This window comes from Macrobrachium rosenbergii, chromosome 23 (genome assembly GCF_040412425.1).
Source record: "Macrobrachium rosenbergii isolate ZJJX-2024 chromosome 23, ASM4041242v1, whole genome shotgun sequence".
In the NCBI taxonomy this organism is placed as follows: Eukaryota; Metazoa; Arthropoda; class Malacostraca; order Decapoda; family Palaemonidae; genus Macrobrachium; species Macrobrachium rosenbergii.
This window is the reverse complement of record NC_089763.1, coordinates 61198458-61218046: the sequence shown is the minus strand read 5'-3', so window position 1 is coordinate 61218046 and position 19589 is coordinate 61198458. Positions and strand designations below refer to the sequence as shown.

The following is a 19589-nucleotide window of genomic DNA, read 5'->3' as shown; positions in this document are numbered from 1 at the left end:
TTTTTCTAAGCAGATTCTATGTCCTGGCCAGTACGCCAAGATACTAGAATTCAAGATTCCCATGTATGACTCCTCTGATGGAGATCTAGTCATATACTGGGTTAGATGCCCCAATATTAGGCATGAAGTGGACATTGAGCTTTTCCTCCTGAACTGGAAGACCCAGGGGCACTGCCTGGGTATTTGCATGATACGGATCCCTAAAAAGAGAATAAAGGTTCTCCCATGCAATAACCTGATGTTGATGAGTGCCCTGCCAGGGGAACCCTCCTTCTCCTGAAGTTCCTGTTCCTTCCAGGAGTATGATCCTTCATCAGAAACTCCCACGCCTTTGCTGGCCAGCGACAATGTGGCTACTCAGGCCTAATTAGCCCAGATGGTGGTCCTTAATATGGAATTCCATCTAAGGCAAGATATGTAAAGTATCGGGGATGTCTCCAATACTGAGCATCACTACATAAGAGACAGGGTTGAGGGTTCCTGATGGGAATGCAAAACATCCCTGAACACTAAGTTGGCGGTTATCTCTAAGACTTTCTACAGTCATCCAAAGAGAGACTAGAAAGTCTTCAAAAGACTCCAGTGCATGGATTAATCCTCATGCAAAGAATAAATTAAAAAATAATGATAAAAGAAAAAATATAAATAAAAAAATAAAAACAGACCAATTTATGTACTCAGAGTAAGGCCAAAAACAAATTAAGTCTCACTTAGCTCCCTCTAGAGCAGGGTTTCCCAACCAGGGTTCCGCAGAACCCTGGGGTTCCTTAAGAGCTTGCCAAGGGTTCCTTCAAGAGATACTGATAAATAGGCTGAGATTATTATGCCTTTGCACATATGTGCAAATGCATTTTTCAGTTTTTTTTTTTGAACTTAATTTTCTTATACATGTACGGAAATATTTTTGGAAATTTTTGGGATATTATAACAATTTTTTCAAACTATCACATCATTTTAAAAAAGTGTAATAGTCATAGAGAATATATTTGCAGAATACATTTGGTAAAGTTAAAACGGTGACTTAGTGGTCGGAGGACATAAAACTGTATGCAAGCGATTCGTGTGCAACCAAATAACTTGCTTGACGAGTACAGACTGATTTCAGCAGCCCGTCAGTCTCCATCTGTTCTCCCTGGTGTGTCAGGTTTTACCTTTGCATTAGATTCTTTCTGTCTTATTTGTTTTAATGTTATTTATCAAGTCATTTTTCTTATATTCAGGACTATAGGCTTTAGTTTTATTCTCGGCTGAAGAATTGCCATCCTGAAAGTATCTGTCAACTTTTAATGCATTACTATTTTTTTTCAGAAATGTCTGACGGTCCAATGTGGCGATATTTGAAGAGGAACCATGAGGACAAAAATTCTCCCAGTGATACAGTCACTGATACTGATGATGAGGGTAATGATGAAGAAATGCAGTCTTCTACTAAATTTCTCAGGACTGAGGCAAAAGTGGACAAAAGAAAGGTACGTCTTTACAATTAAAACCACTTAGCAATGGGCTTTACATGGACTGGTGATCCAGGTTGTCCCATTCCACTGTGCCTCGTCTGTGGCAAACAGCTCTCAAATGCAGCAATGGCTCCAGCAAAACTGAAAAGACACTTCACAACAAACCACAGTAATATGTCAAATAAAAGTGCCGATTATTTTAAGGGGTTATTGGAAACACAAAGAAAACAGAGTGCTGCTTTTGTGAGTAAGGTGAGTGTCAGTGAAAATGCCCAGGAAGCTAGTTATTTGGTAGCAGAACTTGTTGCACAAAAAAGGAAAAGTCACACAGTTGGTGAGAACCTAATAATGCCAGCATGTAAAATTTTAGTGGGTAAAATGCTGGGACAAGATACAGTACGAGCAATTGAAAATGTTCCACTTTCAGACAATACGATAAGGCGACGCACTGATGACATGTCACATGATGCTGAAGAGGTTTTGTGTGATAAACTAATAAATGACAGTTTTTGTATTCAGGTTGACGAATCAACAGATTTAACCATTAAGTGCCATGTCGTATCTTTCGTAAGATTTGTCAATGAGAGTGAAATTCAAGAAAACTTTTTTTTGTTTCAAAGAACTCCCTGAAACTAGTACAGGAAGCGATATATTTAATATTTTGTCTCCATATCTGGAAAAAAGAGGTCTCTCCTGGAAGAATTGTATTGGCATCTGCACTGGTGGTGCCCCATCAATGGTAGGCTCAATCAGAGGTTTCGCTTCTCTTGTAAAGCAAGAAAATGCTGATGCTGTCACTACACACACTTTTCTTCACAGAGAGGTACTGGTTTCAAAAGCTCTTGGAGATGAATTGAAAAAAGTTTTTGATAATGTCATCAAAATGGTGAACTTTATCAAACAAAGACCAGTTCATTGCAGAATGTTTAAAAAGTTGTGTGAAAACTTGGACAAAAAGCATAAAAATCTCCTGCTGCATACAGAAATTCGGTGGCTCAGTAGAGGAAGAGTTCTAAATAGAGTGTTTGAGCTGAAAGGTGAATTACAGGAGTACTTTCAAGAAAACAACAAGTCAGAATTCGCTGAGTGCTTTGAAGATGAAGAATGGTTGCAGAAGCTAGCCTACTTAGCAGATATTTTTCAGCACATGAATCAGTTGAATAAGTCACTGCAAGGCTCTGGAGAAAATGTACTGACTTCAAGTGATAAGATTCTTGGATTTAAAAGAAGACTAAACCTTTGGAAAAACCATGTTTCAAAAGGAAACCTTGAAATGTTTCAGCTACTGCAGGGGCTTAAAAGTGAAGATGGATACCAGCAAATTTCAAGTCTTATTCAAAAGCACCTAGAAGAGCTGCAAATAAAAACTGAACATTATTTTCCTTCCCTTTCAACCCAAGAGTTTGATTGGGTGAGGGATCCTTTCTCTGAATGTTCTGCCCATCCCAAGAACTTGAACTTAAGAGAAGAGGAAGAACTTTGTGTATTACAGTCAGATCGTACACTCAAGATGAGATTTACAGACCTATCCTTGGACAAGTTCTGTATTTCAGTGAAAAAAGAATATCCTGCCATTCAGAGAAAAGCAATAAATATTTTGCTTTAGTTTTCCTCTTCCTACATGTGTGAGCAAGCTTTTTCTCATTTGACAAGTATAAAGAGCAAGGAAAGAAACTGTCTCCTTTCAGTAGAAGAAGAAATGCGTGTGTGTTTATCAAAGATTCGACCTCGAATTAGGCATTTGTGTTCCAAAAGACAAGAACAAGTGTCACATTGAAGAAGTGCATTTCATTCCAGGCCAATATATTTTTGTTCGTATTATTTTGATTGATATTGCCTTTTCAATAAATTATTTCACTTATTTTTTAATTGTGAATAAACTGGAAAAAGGATCTAGTTATTATGTGTTTGAACTAGTTGTCAGAAAAATATGTTGATTTTTTTTTCAAAATTGTCAATAAATTTGAGAAAGACAATTTTTTTTACCTAAACCGGTTACAAAAAGAAAAATATTGCTTGCATTATGAAGGAGAAATAAATAAATAAGACTGTAAAATATTTTCTTATGTAGGGGTTCCTTGGGACATCACTATTACTGGAAGGGTTCCACTAAGGTAAAAAGGTTGGGAAACTGCTCTAGAATCAGAAGTCTTCAGAGGTACAATTCATGTATTCATAGCTTCAAATGGTTATAATAGCAATTGTTACTAAGTCGAATTGTTGTTCATATCATCAAGAGTACCCTCGACAGCTTCTTCAGACCCCTAACCCCCTTGCACACAAACCCATCACCATCCATTTCTTTGGTAACTCGGTCGCTCAGCCCGGAAATGCAGGTGAGCACTTAGTTACCCTTTTTTAATGTGTGTCAAGCCATGTTCACCTCCTTATGGAACTTAATATACTACAAGCTGTGTTTTTGCAATCAAGCAAATAACATGATTGTTCACGTGTTGTTGATTTCAACTCAAAATTCAGAGCAGCCAATTAGGTGGTGACCAACCAGGTGTGGCTCATGGGGAAGGTGCAGCTGGGAAGGAGCTCATGTCAGAACAACTCGTCTGGTTTTAATATTAATGACCTCCTACCCATAACAATCCTATTCACTACACTGTATGAAATTCATTCAGGCCGGGAATCTGATGTGTCTAAGCCACCTCTTGATGACCTGGACCCTTTAGGCACCACAAAGCCTCTTCTGACAAGTTCAACACATCATGACCTTGAGGAGGTACAGAACCTAAATGACGCCGTGGTGACAGAAGGGGAGGTGGAGTAGGAGGACTTGTGAACCTCCTCAAAGTTTTAAAAGACCAGCAATTGTACGCAGTTTCTGCACTATGCATGTAAAAGAGAGGGAAAAAGTTCTGTTTTTATTTTCTAAGTGTATTTTTTTTTATTGTGTAGACAAAATAGAAAAAGATATATGGTAGTGTACTGTACATACACTGTACCTACAGTACTGTGTTGGGTAAGAGAGAGAAAATGTTTGGCTTATTTTTTAGCTTTTGTTTTTTATTTTGGGTATACATTATTCTATTTTTAAGACACAAATAGGAAATAAAGCGCAAACCTTGTTTCACAAAAATACTGTACAACACCGTGTGTTGTGTATAAGCATACTGTATAGTGTTATCACATCTTGTTACAAATATGGAAAAACAGTGATAACTTATAGTTTAACATCTATTTTTCAGTTTCTGGTGTATTGGTTGTTGCTTATAGGTATATTTAGTGCATAGGATGATTTGATATTGACAAGGTGTGGGGGGAGGATGTATGAACATGAAGTTGCTGTTTTACACCCATAGCATTTTTCACTATATTCAGAAATTGCCATTATCCAACAGGGCCTTGACGCACTAATCCAGATATGGGAAAGATTACTTATGTGTGGTTGTGAGTGTATGTATATATATATATATATATATATATATATATATATATATATATATATATATATATATATATATATATATATATATATATATATATATAGAGAGAGAGAGAGAGAGAGAGAGAGAGAGAGAGAGAGAGAGAGAGAAATGAGAGAGGAGGCGAGAAGGATCCTCAAGGGAACCAAAATGAGAAATAAATTTTACTCACATTTTGCAAGAATAATCAAAGGAATCAATACTGATGAATTGTGTAGAGAGAGAGAGAGAGAGAGAGAGAGAGAGAGAGAGAGAGAGAGAGAGAGAGCAATCAACGTCCGGCAGATGTGAAAACAATCCCTCACTCAGATTGTCGACATGATTTTTACACTTGGATCTTGAGTGCAAGAAGTCGTTTAAACAAAGAAATCCAAGGCACACAGAAGTTGAATGTGGCACCAGTGTTTTTCATGATGTAGAGGTGAGTTACTTTTACAGTGCTAAAAAATTGTAAGAAGTGTCACTTCATAGGTATTTTACTGTAACATAAAGAAGTGGTTCGGGCAAATCGAGTGTAAGTGAAAGAAACAGGCGAAATGTAGTGAAAGAGAAAAATCATCTGAGCCCAGCCCAGCTGGAAAGTCAGTGGGAAGCAGACCCCTGTCTCCCACACAATAACCCACCACCATCCCCTCTCTCTCTCTCTACTGTCTCACTCAGCACAGGCCTAAACACTTGCTCAAGGAAAGACTTTCTTCGATTTTTTATTGTTACTGTATTGCATTTGATTGTTTTTATATTGCATCACTGTTAAATTTATTGTGAAACTCCCTTCTTTTATTTTTTTATGTGAATTGTTACTGCTTTTATGTACATACAGTAATGTTTTCACTGTCTCTTCTCCTTCCCTCCTCAACAGTATAAACGCTCCCTCCCTCTATATCAAGTCATCTGTGCATTACCTCTGTGACATATGATTTTATTCATCTTTTATGTTGAATTTTATTGTGAAATGCTTTGTTCTTTTATTTATTTTGTTGAATATGGTGTTCATTAAAGTAAATTGTGCTTGTGCTTAAAATAATTGTATTAAAGTGGGTACAAAGGGTTTATATGGGGGAAAATTCTTGAGTGTGGGACAAATTAATTGAATTCCCATTATTCCTTATGGGAATATTCAGAGTGATATACAAATATTTCGATATTCAAATTGGAATTTTGAACAAAGTAAATTTGTATACTGGGTAGACACTGTAATTATATATATATATATATATATATATATATATATATATATATATATATATATATATATATATATATATATATATATATATATATATATATATACAGGCAGTCCCTGGTTTATATACGGTTCCGCCAACTTTACGACGCTTTTCAAATATATTCATCAGAAATTATTCAAACGCGATGTTCCAATCGTATCCGATGGAAGAAATATGGCCCCAAAACGGCAGAATAATCATAATTTGAAGGTTTTTTGATGTAAAACTCAATAATAATGCAGTTTACGTCGTTTTCAATGCACCCAGAGCATTAAAAGTAAGGTTTTCTTATGATTTTTGACGATTTTCGACGATTTTCCGGGGATTTTCGGGTTACACAGGAAAGAACAGAACCCCAGGCAAACCGGGACAGAATTATATATATATATATATATATATATATATAATTACTAAAAGGACCTCATTCAAACTGGATGGTATCTAATGGAGTATTTATTCAGAAAAGGACTTTTTGGACAAACAGTCCTCATTATCAAGTATCGTAAATGAAGAACAGGCAGAGAAACCCAAGGTCACGAGGGGTGGGGGCCACACAGGAGGAGCTAGGCAATAACAGAATTAAAATACCTGGCACACGGATGTAAATACAGCTGGACTACGCGTCTGGTCATTGTATGGATACTTGACAATGAGGACTGTTTGTCCAAGAAAGCTTGTAACTTTTTCTAAATAAATACTCCATTAGATACCATCCAGTTTGAATGAGATCCTTTTAGTAATTCTACTAGTGCACAGAACAACTATGTATGTAATAAAATCTCTCTCTCTCTCTCTCTATATATATATATATATATATATATATATATATATATATATATATGTATATATATATATATATATATATATATATATATATATATATATATATACATATACATATATATATATATATATATATATGTATGTATGTATATATACACAAACACACACACACACACATATATATATATGCATATATACATAAAGATATTAACTCTTACCAATCTAAAGTTCTACATGTAACTTCAATTTAAATACCTGAAGATGAAGTCTTCAGGTAATCAGGGTGTACAGTACTGTAGTAATATATACACTGCCAGACCTCCTAAAAATTCTGTTAACAAATTTTTTTTAGAATACAACAAGCTATTTCATTTGAAAAGATGTCAATAAAAATCTAGTCCCACTACAAACAACATAGGCATTCAACTATTTTGATCATCAATATCATTACCATTACAAAGTGAACTGGACAACCCTTTATTACCCATATTGCTAACCTTGGGAGATGCCTTTTCTAAAAAAAACGAGTGTTCTTTGTAAGCCTGGCTCTCTGCAAGTGATAGTTTCTTATCAGCTTCTGCAATGTCACTTTTGATGGCATCGATTAAAGATTCTGAAAAAAATGCAAGAGCAATGTTAATGGTGTCTGACAGGAAATACAGAAAGTTTTATTAATTAAAAAAATTGAAGATTAATACATTTGTTCTTTAATACAAAGGGAATGGATGAAAAGTAATATTGGCAGAAAGCAATGGAGTTGTATGCTGAAGGGCTGAAACAAAAATACTTTTAGTACCTGCTACTGTGGGCCATGCAAGGCAATATTAACTCGTTAACAAAGAAACAAAATACAATAAATCATTGTTTTAACAAGTACTTTGGGGATTAAGACAGTAAAATCTAGGCTATGGCCCTTGAAAGTACCAAATCTAATGTATCTTACCTTATGTTCAGTTTCAGACACTTATCTGATATTTAATGGTCTGGTCGGACATCTAACCTCAAAGATGACCCTTTAAACCCACCAAAAATCCCCTTTTAAATACAAAACATGTTCCTATCCAACATGGCAATTATACATTTAACATCCTTTTATGTTGCCTAAGCAATGATAAAAACTTTAGCCTAAAAGTTAAACTTGTAAATTTGCTTGCAGGGTTTTTTACAAACAGTATTCAAATCAATATTATCTTGTTTAAAGAGATATAAGGCATTTTGTAAAATATCATGTCATACAGTGAAGCTCAGAGAAATTCAGTCTGACCCAGACTTACCTAATTCCATATATGAGAGTTGCCTACACATTCTTGCCACCACAACATGTTTACATGATTTTGTTTCATTTTTATAAATTTCTAAAAGTTAAAATCCAACTTAGGCTGCCACCTCAGGCATTAATGGATCCCCGTCATAACTCGGGGACTATATATAATATATATAGTGTGATTGATGTATATTATTGCAAACAACTGCAATAATATACATCAATCACACAATCCAGTAACACGAAAAAAGAACATAACATGGACACTCAGAAACAGGGATTAGTCTGAGAACTTAAGCAACGGTCCTAAGTGTGCTGCTTTGCATATTATCATATATTTACATTAATTACCAAAATCAATATAAAAACATATATGCACTTTATTTATACATTATTTATGCATACATATATATATATTATACATACATTATATATATGTATGTGTATATATATATATATATATATATATATAATATATATGTAATATATATATTATATAATATATATACATATATATAATATATATATATATATATATATATATATATATATATATATATATATATATAAATATATATATATATATATATATATATGTATATATATATATATATATATATATATATATATATATATATATATATAAATATATATATATTTATATACATAAACATATATATACATATATATGCATATATATATATATATATATATATATATATATATATATATATATATATATATATATATATATATATATATATATATGTATATACATATACATAAAAATATATATATATATATTGTATATATATATATATATATATATATATATATACATATATATATATATATATACATATACATATATATATACACACATATATATATATATATATATATATATATATATATATATATATATATATATATATATACATATATACATATGAAGGTCTCGACTGAAGTCAATCTGATCTTACAACTCTTTTCAAAGATATTAATGAAAAAATTCATCTCTGACTTAAGGCAAAAATCCGAAGTTAAGGTGACGTTAGGGCAGGTACTAGTTTCTGAGCTCCCTCACGTAAATAAGTAAGTGTTGCCACCCTTCCATTGTGCAAGGCAGCCACAGAATTAATGATTTTATTTCATTTTTATAAATTTTTAAGAGTTAAAATCCAGCTGTTGCCGCCTCAGGAATGGATCTCCATTGTAAATCGAGCTATATATAACATATACATATATGTATTATATATATATATATATATATATATATATATATATATATATATATATATGACTATTTATACATCACCGTGATTCATATACAATCAGAAAGCTACAAACGTCCTTTTAATATCCAATTCACTCTACCTCGAAATAATATATTTTTCATATATGTTACCAAAGGGGGAATTTTTAGTTGATAATAAGTCCACCATCCCGTGGGATCGAACCAGCGTTTTAGGACGAGGAATCAGGACTACAGTGACGCACTAACGAAATGGCCACAAGAGAGGTATAAGTGAATAACATCTCCCATCAACCCACCCGTCGAACTCAGGTGTTTTCGCGCTTGGAGACGATGTCCACCCACCTCTGCCATGTTGACCGTAGATGCGTTTGTCGCGCGAAGCCATATTATGACTATTTATCACATCACCGTGATTCATATACAATCAGAAAAGCACAAACGCCCTTTAATATCCAATTACCCTTGGAAATAATATATTTTTCATATATGTTACCAAAGGGGAATTTTTAGTTGATAATAAGTCCCCGTCCGTGGGGATCGAACCAGCGAATTTGACTTTAGAAATCAGGGACTGCAGTGACGCACTAACGAAAAATCATTACAAGAGAGGTATAAGTGAATAACATCTCCCCATCAACCCACCCGTCGAACTCAGGTGTTTTGCGCTGGAGACGTATCCACCCACCTCTGCCATGTTGACCGTGAAAATGCGTTTTGTTGCACGAAATATATTATGACTATTTATCACATCACCGCGATTCATATACAATCAAGAAAATACAACGTCTTTAATATCAATTCACTCTATCTCAATAATATATTATATATGTTACCAAAGGAATTTTTAGTTGATAATAAGTCCACCGTCATCCCACGGACGCGGTGGACTATTATCAATCAAGCGATTTTAAATAGTGGCGCTTAAACACTAGGAGGTGATTTCCAACCCTCCCGTAAATTTAGATAGTTCTGAGAAGTCCATATTATGAAAGTACTAATGGAAGTAGCAACTGCTCGAATATCAGGAACCTAGGAACTCAATCTGGGTTGGCCTGTTTAATAAAAATACAGAATTTGTTGTCTTATAGCATTCAGTGAAAGTGTACCACCTTTCTCCCTGATGAAAGAGGACCCGACTTACTCTGTGAGTTCTTTAAAGGTAAGATTTAAGTGTATAACTGGACATAAAGACTGGTCTTGAGGAAGGCACCACCCTGGCTGAGAATTCATCTGTCTTGTGGGTCTTCGCTCTTGGCTAAAAATCTAGGGTCAGGGAAAGGAGGACCTCTCCTGACGTGGGAGGAAGTTCACAAAATTATCACTTAGTGAGAGCCGATAGCTCTGAGAGATTCTAGCACCTGAAGCTAAGCTAATCAGAAATAAAGTCTCTCCCACAGATCCTGATAAGAGCAATGAAAGTTGTCCATCTCTGATGCTAACTTAGTGACGTCATTGAGAAACCACGCAATGAACAAGACATGGTCCAGACTTGAGAGCTTATTGCCTGGGGATAGATGAAAATAGGAATCTGTAAGGCCCATTTTAAAGTCGTATAGAAATACTTCTTCAGGCTGACTTGACTGTGGTAATAGTGGCCGGAGCAAGGCCTTTCTCAAACAGTGATCTAAAGAAAGAAACTCCTAAATTAGTCGTCATGATTTTGGCTTCAGATGCTTTCAGGAAGGAGGCTAATTTTTTGACTGCTGAGTCATACTGTCTAAGAGTAGAATCTCTTTTATCTGATTCTAAAACAGAGGCAAGCTACAGTCAATGTTTGCTCCTTTTGGGCTGCGAATTTTATAAAGTCCATAAAACTAGGGCATTCTGAATTCTGAGGAAGCTGACACAGTCTTGGTTTGTTGTCTAATGTATGGGCTTGGGAATCCGAAGACTCCGCAATCCCAGTTCCTGAAGAAGAGGGAACCAATTGCTCTTTGGCCAATAGGGGGCTACTAGGGCTGGTTGACCTTTGAATGTCCTGAGTTTGTGTAATACTTTCAGCAGTAAATTTATTGGAGGGAACAGATAAATTTTCTCCCAATTGTTCCACCTACTGTCATTGCGCTCTGTGGCGTACGCCTCTGAGGGTCCAGGTTCGGGGCCACGTGAACAGGAGCTTGAAGCTGCTCTCCTGTCAGCGAAGAGATCCATCTTGGAGACCCGGAACCGGCGTGCAACCATTTAAAGATTCCCGTCCAGGACCACTCCGCCTCCAACGGAGCAGCTCTGGACAGGAATCAGCCACTTTCCGTATCTCCGCCAGGTGGGTGGCTGACAGGTGCCAGCCGTGGTTGTCTTCGCCAGGGAGAAGAGCAGCAACCATTACTTCTGTTTACTCGACCTGACGGGAGCCTCCTGTTGATGCAATGAAACTACCACTGCGCTGTCCAATACCAGCCTGATATGAACTGCTGTGGGCGGATTTTCTTTAGAGTTAGAAAGACCGCCATAGCTTCCAGGGTGTTTATATGGAACTGCTGAAACATTGGGACCACGCCTCTTTGTACTTTTGTTTTGGTGAATATCTCCCAGCCGCTTAGGGAAGCGCTCAGTGGAACAACTAGTGCCGAGGGGGAAATTGCGAACTGTTTTGACAGGCTCTCTGACTGTGGTCCAAGGTCGCAGTCTTGTCTCTAAGATTCGAGGAATAGAGGAGACCTTGTCTCAGAGCTTGACATTGGCTCGACTCCGCCACACACTGTTTATAGTCTTTAGTTTCGCTTTAAGAGCAGGTCCACACTGAGGCAAATTGAAGAGACCCAAGGACTCTTTTCTTGGGATCAAGGATGCCGATTGATTTTGAGAAATTTCCAGGAGAGATGCTATCTCTTCCTCTTGGGAAGCGGAGAGATAACGGGTGGGAGAGGACAGATCCCACTGGAGACCTGTCACTGAAAACCGGGACTCGAGTCAGGCGTGGACTTCTCTCTGTTCAGTTGAAAACCTAACGACTCCAGGAAGTTGATGATCGGCGGACGCAGCCTTCTGACACTCCGGAACCGTTGGTGCCTGCACCATCCAATCGCTCAAGCACGCTGCTAGATATCCCTCGACCGGAGTTGTTGCACTACCGTGTCCGCCAGCTTGCGAATACCCCACGCAATGTTTAGACCGAAGGGCATGACCCTGAAGGGGAGTAGGCTTGATTCCCAGTTCGAAACCGAGGAACTGAGAGAAGTTCCGCAATCGACGGATAATAAGCCGCCTGAGATCGATAGAGGTGGTGACGGCCCACGCCGGAAGTAGAGTCCGCATCTGAGCTAATCGTGAAGCATGCGAAATTTGTCGACGGCGTAGAGATTTAGACGCGACAGATCCAGGATCACTCTTGCTGATCGGAGTCTTTTTGGGAACAGTGAATAACCTGCCTTGAAACTTTAGGTGCCTTACTTTCTTTACTGCTTGTTTGTTGAGCAATTCTGTCAATGTAACCTGTAGGATTGATGTGGGTGGCTGGTAAAACTAGTTAGAGGAGGAGGGTTCTTGGATCTAGCCCATCCTAGTCCTTGACACAATGCTGTGTGCCCAAGGCTGAAGGTCCATTGGTCCCTGAACCTATACAGACACCACCTACCTGAGTTCTCCTGGTGGAGGGAGCGGGTTTGTTCCCCACCACGCCCAGGCCTTCCTCTTGGGGTGGTGTTGGGTTTTCTCTATGAGGGGCTCCTGCCTCTTCCCCTTATGATCCTGGCCATACCATAAAGTATCCACGCGGCCCCCTCATAGGTGGGCTGTACGCTGGCGAAGCAACATACGAGGGCGCAGTAAGGAATGAGCTGGTTGACCAGCACATACTGCTGGGGGTGAGCCTTGGAGGCTGTGCTAATGTTTCGTAGACCGGACGGCTTGAACTAACGCTCGATGGTGGGGCCTCTATGCCTCCTGAAACGCTTGCCTCCTTCCGCCTGGGGCCGCCAGATTCTGGGGTCTTGCGCTTGTAGGCAGAAATGCCCCAGCGAGAGCAGACTCTGGTTGGCCTCAGCCCTTTCAAGCCATAACATTGCGACCTCCTTCTGGGAAGAGTTAGGCCCCCAGATCGAGCTTTTAACGAGCTTGTTAGGCTCGTGGCGGATAGTGGCATCGGCAAAAATGAACTTCCTGCATTCCAGTCTGGCCATGATGAACTCGAACAGGTCAGACTGAAAGCCAGCTAGCAGGGACTTAGCCAAGACCTGAAAGAATGGCTCGTCCGGCGCAGACGGCAGGTTTCTCCGGAGGCAGACGGAGTTCAAGGACCGGCTAACTTAGTCCGGCATCAAACTCCGCTTCAACAGAAGATTCCCGGCAGCTTCAGGGAGCTGCTCACTGAACTGTGAGGGCTAGCTGAAGGGGTCCAGTTTCGACAGTGAAAGTGGACGGGCGCTCCACTCCAGAACTCATCACTTCCTGGGAATAACAGGAAGTGGGTCTGTTTCATGTAACGGGATTACCTTTCAAAGCACGCCGCCGTAGCCAGAGCGATTTTGTTCAAGCAAGGTGGGCAGGTTCCAGGGTGAACATTGTTAAGTTGCCCTTGAAAGGAGTCAACTTCAATATTTTTCTGGGCCTGCCACCCGTCAGAGGCGAGAGAGCCGATTGAGCTTGGTCCCTAGGGATCACACAGTCTCCTAGAACCTTATCCGACCGAATCCATGCTTCCTCCGTTAGTCTCACGAAGCCTGCAGGGCGCATCGGGCGTAAAGAACCTCCACCTTCCAGCCGCCTCGACAAGACCTTCAATCGTGAGTTTGCCATCATGTTGATGGCACGGAGGGCGCAACGCTGGCGGGTTGCCGGCGCACGAACGGGCGTGGAGGTCCGGGCTGTGTCGGGATGCATATACTGGGGTTCGGCTGGGGTGGGCGAGTCAATTTTCGCCAGTATAATATCATGACTGGCCAACTTTCGAGATTTACTAAATCTCGTGTCCAAATCCCCTCCGCGGAACTTCCTGAAAAGTTGGTTCGCAAAGGCCTCAGCGCCGGTTAAGGCAGGCTGGCGGGAGGGCTTGGTTTGCAGCCCTCACTGGCGCTTGCCGAGGAACCAGACTTGCTCCCGGAGGCTACAGGTGCTGAGACCTATTCTCTCGACGGGGAAGGGCGATGCCTTCTGGAGGACGAGGACTTATAGCTCGGGGCTTCTCCATGAAGTTCAATTTCAACTTGGGGATAGTGTGACGGAGCTCTATCACCAAGAGGAAGACTTCTACAAAACCTGTGAAAGAAGAAACAGATGAAACTGGGGAGTCAAAAGAGGGGGGCCCGCCAACAACCTCACCTACCCGCGGCACTTATCACCTGGTCCTGCTCGGTTCATGGGGTTCCAGGTCTAAGTCTAAGGCGGCGACGCTCTCCGAGACCTCCGGCGAGGATCCAGTATATACTTGGGTGCTAATGATCCGGATTTGCTGGATGATGGGGGTGGCAAGTGATTCCTTTGGCACTATGGCCAAGCAATTCGCGCGCTGGTAGAGCAGGTCCCTCAACTTAGCGTCGGACGAGGGGCTTCCCCGACTCTGAACATTCCCTGCCAAACCCAGCCACCCAGGCCCGGAGGGATTCCAAGGCAGACTTCTGGAAGACTCATTCGCTGCAAGAAACCAAATAACAGCCAAGAACGAAAAACAGTCCGAACCAAACAATATACAATATGAGGAGCGAAACGGAGGAAGACTGTCACTTACCGATCATCCTGGACGGTTACGCATAGACAAGCAAACTCCTCACAACCATCAGGGTGCTAAACTACTAGGTCGTCGAGCCGACCGCACAACCAGCGCGTGGTCCGCACACCACGCGACTGCAGGGTTGCTGGAGGGAAGCAGCACCTCGGCTCCTCAAGCAGCAAACAGTCTGTAAGTGCAGAAAAGTATATGAAACCTACCCACTCCACCCAAATGCAAGGCCGGGAAACTCAACTACAACCGAATACTCCGCGGAGAAGAACTCCTATCATAACCTGGGCTAATAAGCTCTAAATTACACAGAGGGAAGGTAAAAGCTTCCAGACCCTGGAATACCTGGGAATGAAAGAATGAGACACTAGAACTCACCACAAGGGCTGCCAGTAAAATAACGGCGGAGCCCCCCAGGTGTAGAACCGACTCACGAGCATATAATATAAAGGAGGAGAGAACTGCTAGATAAAACAGACGATCGAATATATTTAACTGCAACAACATTAAACAAGTGACAGGTACAAGGGTAATATCTGAGAGACCTGGAGGGATCCGCCTCTTATATAATATAAATCCCCTTCTCATTTACTTCCCGCCGGAGAAACAACAAGATGGGCAAGATGCTCGTGATGATTATAACATGCTCGAGCACTATATTTCACCCCATTCACGTAACCCGACGGGGACGAGGTGTGGATAGAGTGTCGAACACGCTCGAAGCAACTAACCACCAACACCAACACAGCGATGCTAGGGACTGTATGGGAGGGATGGTAACTCTCACCAAATGGAGGAGTCCTGAACTCGAGAAAACGCCATCTAGCCACCCGCGCGAGTAGAGCAAGGCTGGAGGGGTGGGGTGAGGGGAGGGGGTGGGAGTAGGGAAGAGAGGGGAGAAGGCACAAGAAGGGAACAGAGACAGGGGAAACATATCACCCGCCAACTGCACCCATACCTCCAAGAATAATGAAACTTGGGAGGGCTGCTCACTACTAAGGAAGCCACTAGTCTCGATGCCCGATCTTCCTAGGCTTAAGTCTAATAGGGACCTAACCTAGTATAGGTTAGAAAAAGGAGGAGTACGGAGGGGAGGAGGAAGCAACAAGGAGAGAAGACATACGAGAACTAACCGATCGAGAAGAGGGGGCATGGAGGCGACTTCAGCCTAGAGGAAACACATCCAAGAACTCTATTCCCAAATGAAGGAAGAGGTGGGCTCACTCTGCTCACCAAAAACGAGACCCCGGAGGAAACAGCAACCAAAACTCCTCAACCTGATGATCTCCACACCTAGGACAAGTGGGATGGAAGCAAACAAGCCTACTCCACTAAATAAATCCATCACAATACAAATGGAACAACAAAATGTGCTCAATAGGTGCGTAGCCTACCCGGGAAGCAGGATCTGAGGCTGCCGCCACCTGCCCTCACGCAGGAGGTAAATAAAATAAAATAAAAAGAGAGCACCATCTCCAAGAATAAAATAATTAGCCTAATAGAGACCAAAAATAATAAGGAACCCAACCTGGGGGTACTGGACGGGCATCACCTCAAGAAGGCCGACAGGCCAATGAGTTCACTTCGTGAAAATGAAAGGGGGAGCTAATCGTAGGGAACCCACTAGATGGGAAACCAAGGGGCAAAAAATTCATCTATAACGACAAGGAGACAACCCCAACAGAAAAAGAACTGGATGGAGCTGCCTCACACGACATGGCTGGCGGGGACGCCAGGGCGCCATAATAAGATCTCAATATTTATGAAAAGACGAGACCATAACAGCCAAAAAATAGAACAAAACCCCACAAGAAGATGGTACTTAACTTGGAGATGGTAAAGCTGCTCGATGACATGGCGAAGATGAAAATAATCCAAAAAAGGAGGACGAGCACACAAAAGAAATGATCGCAATCACGTGCTAGAAAATGGAATGAGGTAGGTGGCGCTGGTGTCGCCGTCCTGGCGGGTGTTGAGTGTAGGCTGTAACGTAAGCTCACCGCTTCTGTTCCCGGGCTTTTGATATGAGACCTTCGAGTATGCTCGCAGTGGTAATTCACTCACCTTCCTACACCGACACGCCTTCCTAGAAGACGACTGGGGTAGTAACCCCAGCTTTCCTGGAAAGCTCTTTTCTTGGTATATCTAGCATTATACCTAGAAATTCGTGCTGTAATGGAATTTCACCGCTGACACGGGACTGAACTCAGAAAGTAAGTGTTGCCACTTCTTCCATTGCAGCAAGGCAGCTGTCAGAATTAATGATTTTATTTCATTTTTATAAATTTTTAAGATATATATATATATATATATATATATATATATATATATATATATATATATATATATATATATATATATACACACACACACATATATATATATATATATATATATATATATATATATATATATATATATATATATATATATATATATATATATATATATATATATATATATATATATATATATATATAATTTCTGACTCACGTCGATCGAATTAAATATGCAAGCGGTTCACTGGGTTACGCAAGTCTAAAGAAAGTTGGTCCCACGTACGGCCTGGGCAGCCAACTGCTTGTGAACAGCGAAGTTTTCTCCCTTTCCCCGACTCAGCAATAGATCTGACTCAAGTTGCCAACTCAGGATAAGTGATAAATGAATTGGTATCGTCGGGACACGAACCCTTGACACGAAACCTATTCAGCGACTCCAGTAGACGCTACCCACTGCGCTATCAATAGGGGTATAAGTCTTTGCCGAATATGTTGTACTGTTTTTACCCGTCGTGAGCGGGGAAATGTACTTAGCCTCGGCAATGACCCACCTCCGCCATGACACTTCATTGGTACATTTGGAACACGCAGCTCTTATTATGAAATTCTTTATTACACCGTGATTTATATACAATCATGAAGCTAAAAATGTCGCTTAATATCAAATTCATGCTACCTCGGGAATATCTCCGATGGAGAATTATCACCGAAGGAGAATTTATATAAGTGATAAATGAATTGTGGTAACGTCTACTGGACACTGAAACCCGTGACGAGGGTTCCTGTTCAGCGACTCCAATTCATTATCCACTTATATCAAGAGAGGTGTAAGTCTTTGATAAGTCTGTTGTACTGTTTTCCTGTAATGTGAATTTGATATTGGAAATGTACTTAGTCATTAATGACCCACCACACGCCATGAAAATTCATTGGTATATATTTGAGGGTACACACAGCTCTTATTATGAAATTTTTTATCACATGTGATTTATATACAATCATGAAACTACAAATGTACTTAATATCAAATTCATCTACCTCGGAATATCTCCGATGGAGAATTGTTACGCTCAGTCATCCTTTATATAAGTGATAAATGAATTGGTATCGTCAACACAAACCCTGGAAAATAAACCTTTTCAGACTGTAGACGCTACCCACTTCGCTATCAAGAGGTATAAGTCTTTGCCGAACCTGTTGTACTGTTTTTACCAATCGTGAGCGGGAAATGTTTAGCCTCAGAATGACCCTTCTCCATCATGACAGTTCATTGGTTATGATTGGAAAACGCAGCTCTTATTATGAAATTTTTATCACACCATGATTTATATACAATCAAGAAGCTACAAAAATGAATATCAAATTCACGCTACATCGGTGCAAATCTAGATGGAGAATTGATCGTCGGGGAATTTATATAATGATAAATGAATTGGGATCGCCATGGTTCACGAATTTTCAATTTTACACGAAACCTTGGTTCAGTGACTCCAGTAGATGCTACCCACTGCGCTATCAAGAGAGGTATAAGTCTTTGCCGAGTCTGTTGTACTGTTTTTTACCCATCGTTTTAACGAAATGTATTGCCTCAAATGAATCACCTCCACCATGACAGTTCACTGGTAGATTGAAACACGGAGCTCTTATTATGAAATTTTTTATCAAACTGGTGATTTATATACAATCAAGAAGCTACCATCTGCCAATATCAAATTATGGCAACATGTTTTGGGACTCCGATGGAGAATTTTGATTGATTTATATAAGTGATAAATGAATTGGTATCACCGGGAACTACTGAACCCTGTTTGCAAAATCTATTCAGCGACTCCAGTGGCTAAAAAACTGCGCTATCAAGAGGTATAAGTCTTTGCCATCTGTTGTACTGTTTTACCACATTCGTCAAGGGTTGCAAATGTCCTACTTTAGCCTCGGCAACTGACCCACCTCCTTATATGACAGTTCATTGCTCCTTTGGAACACGCAGCTCTTATTATGAAATGATAAGGGCCTGCTGAATGAATGAATCCTACACAGGATAAATATTCTACGCCAATGATGTCTTCATAACATGAAACATCGCAATGGGGGTAGGAGGAGGACTGCACACGGATAGAGGAGAATGATTCCACAGTCAAGGCCTACCTGCAATATGTGCAAGATGGTTACTTGCAAGAATAATAAGACACTCAAAGGGAACTGAGGGAATGCACAGATGGTGCCAAATAACTCAGTTCG

General features: G+C 40.0%; 1 protein-coding gene across 6 annotated transcripts in view; it reads right to left on the bottom strand.

The window, feature by feature from the left end:
- Rfk (Riboflavin kinase) overlaps positions 1 to 19589 on the bottom strand; it is a 304267-nt gene that overhangs the window by 98628 nt on the left and 186050 nt on the right. For 4 of the 6 annotated variants that reach the window (XR_010856941.1, XM_067126044.1, XM_067126046.1 and 1 more), the window contains exon 4: positions 7395 to 7510. Coding sequence is in view for 5 of the 6 variants with exons in the window: in XM_067126044.1 (XP_066982145.1) it covers positions 7395 to 7510 (116 nt within the window). In the remaining variant the exon portion in view is untranslated. Of the gene's footprint in view, positions 1 to 7094; positions 7511 to 19589 lie in introns of those variants that run through there. The other 2 variants (XM_067126045.1, XM_067126043.1) reach the window with 2 other exon arrangements.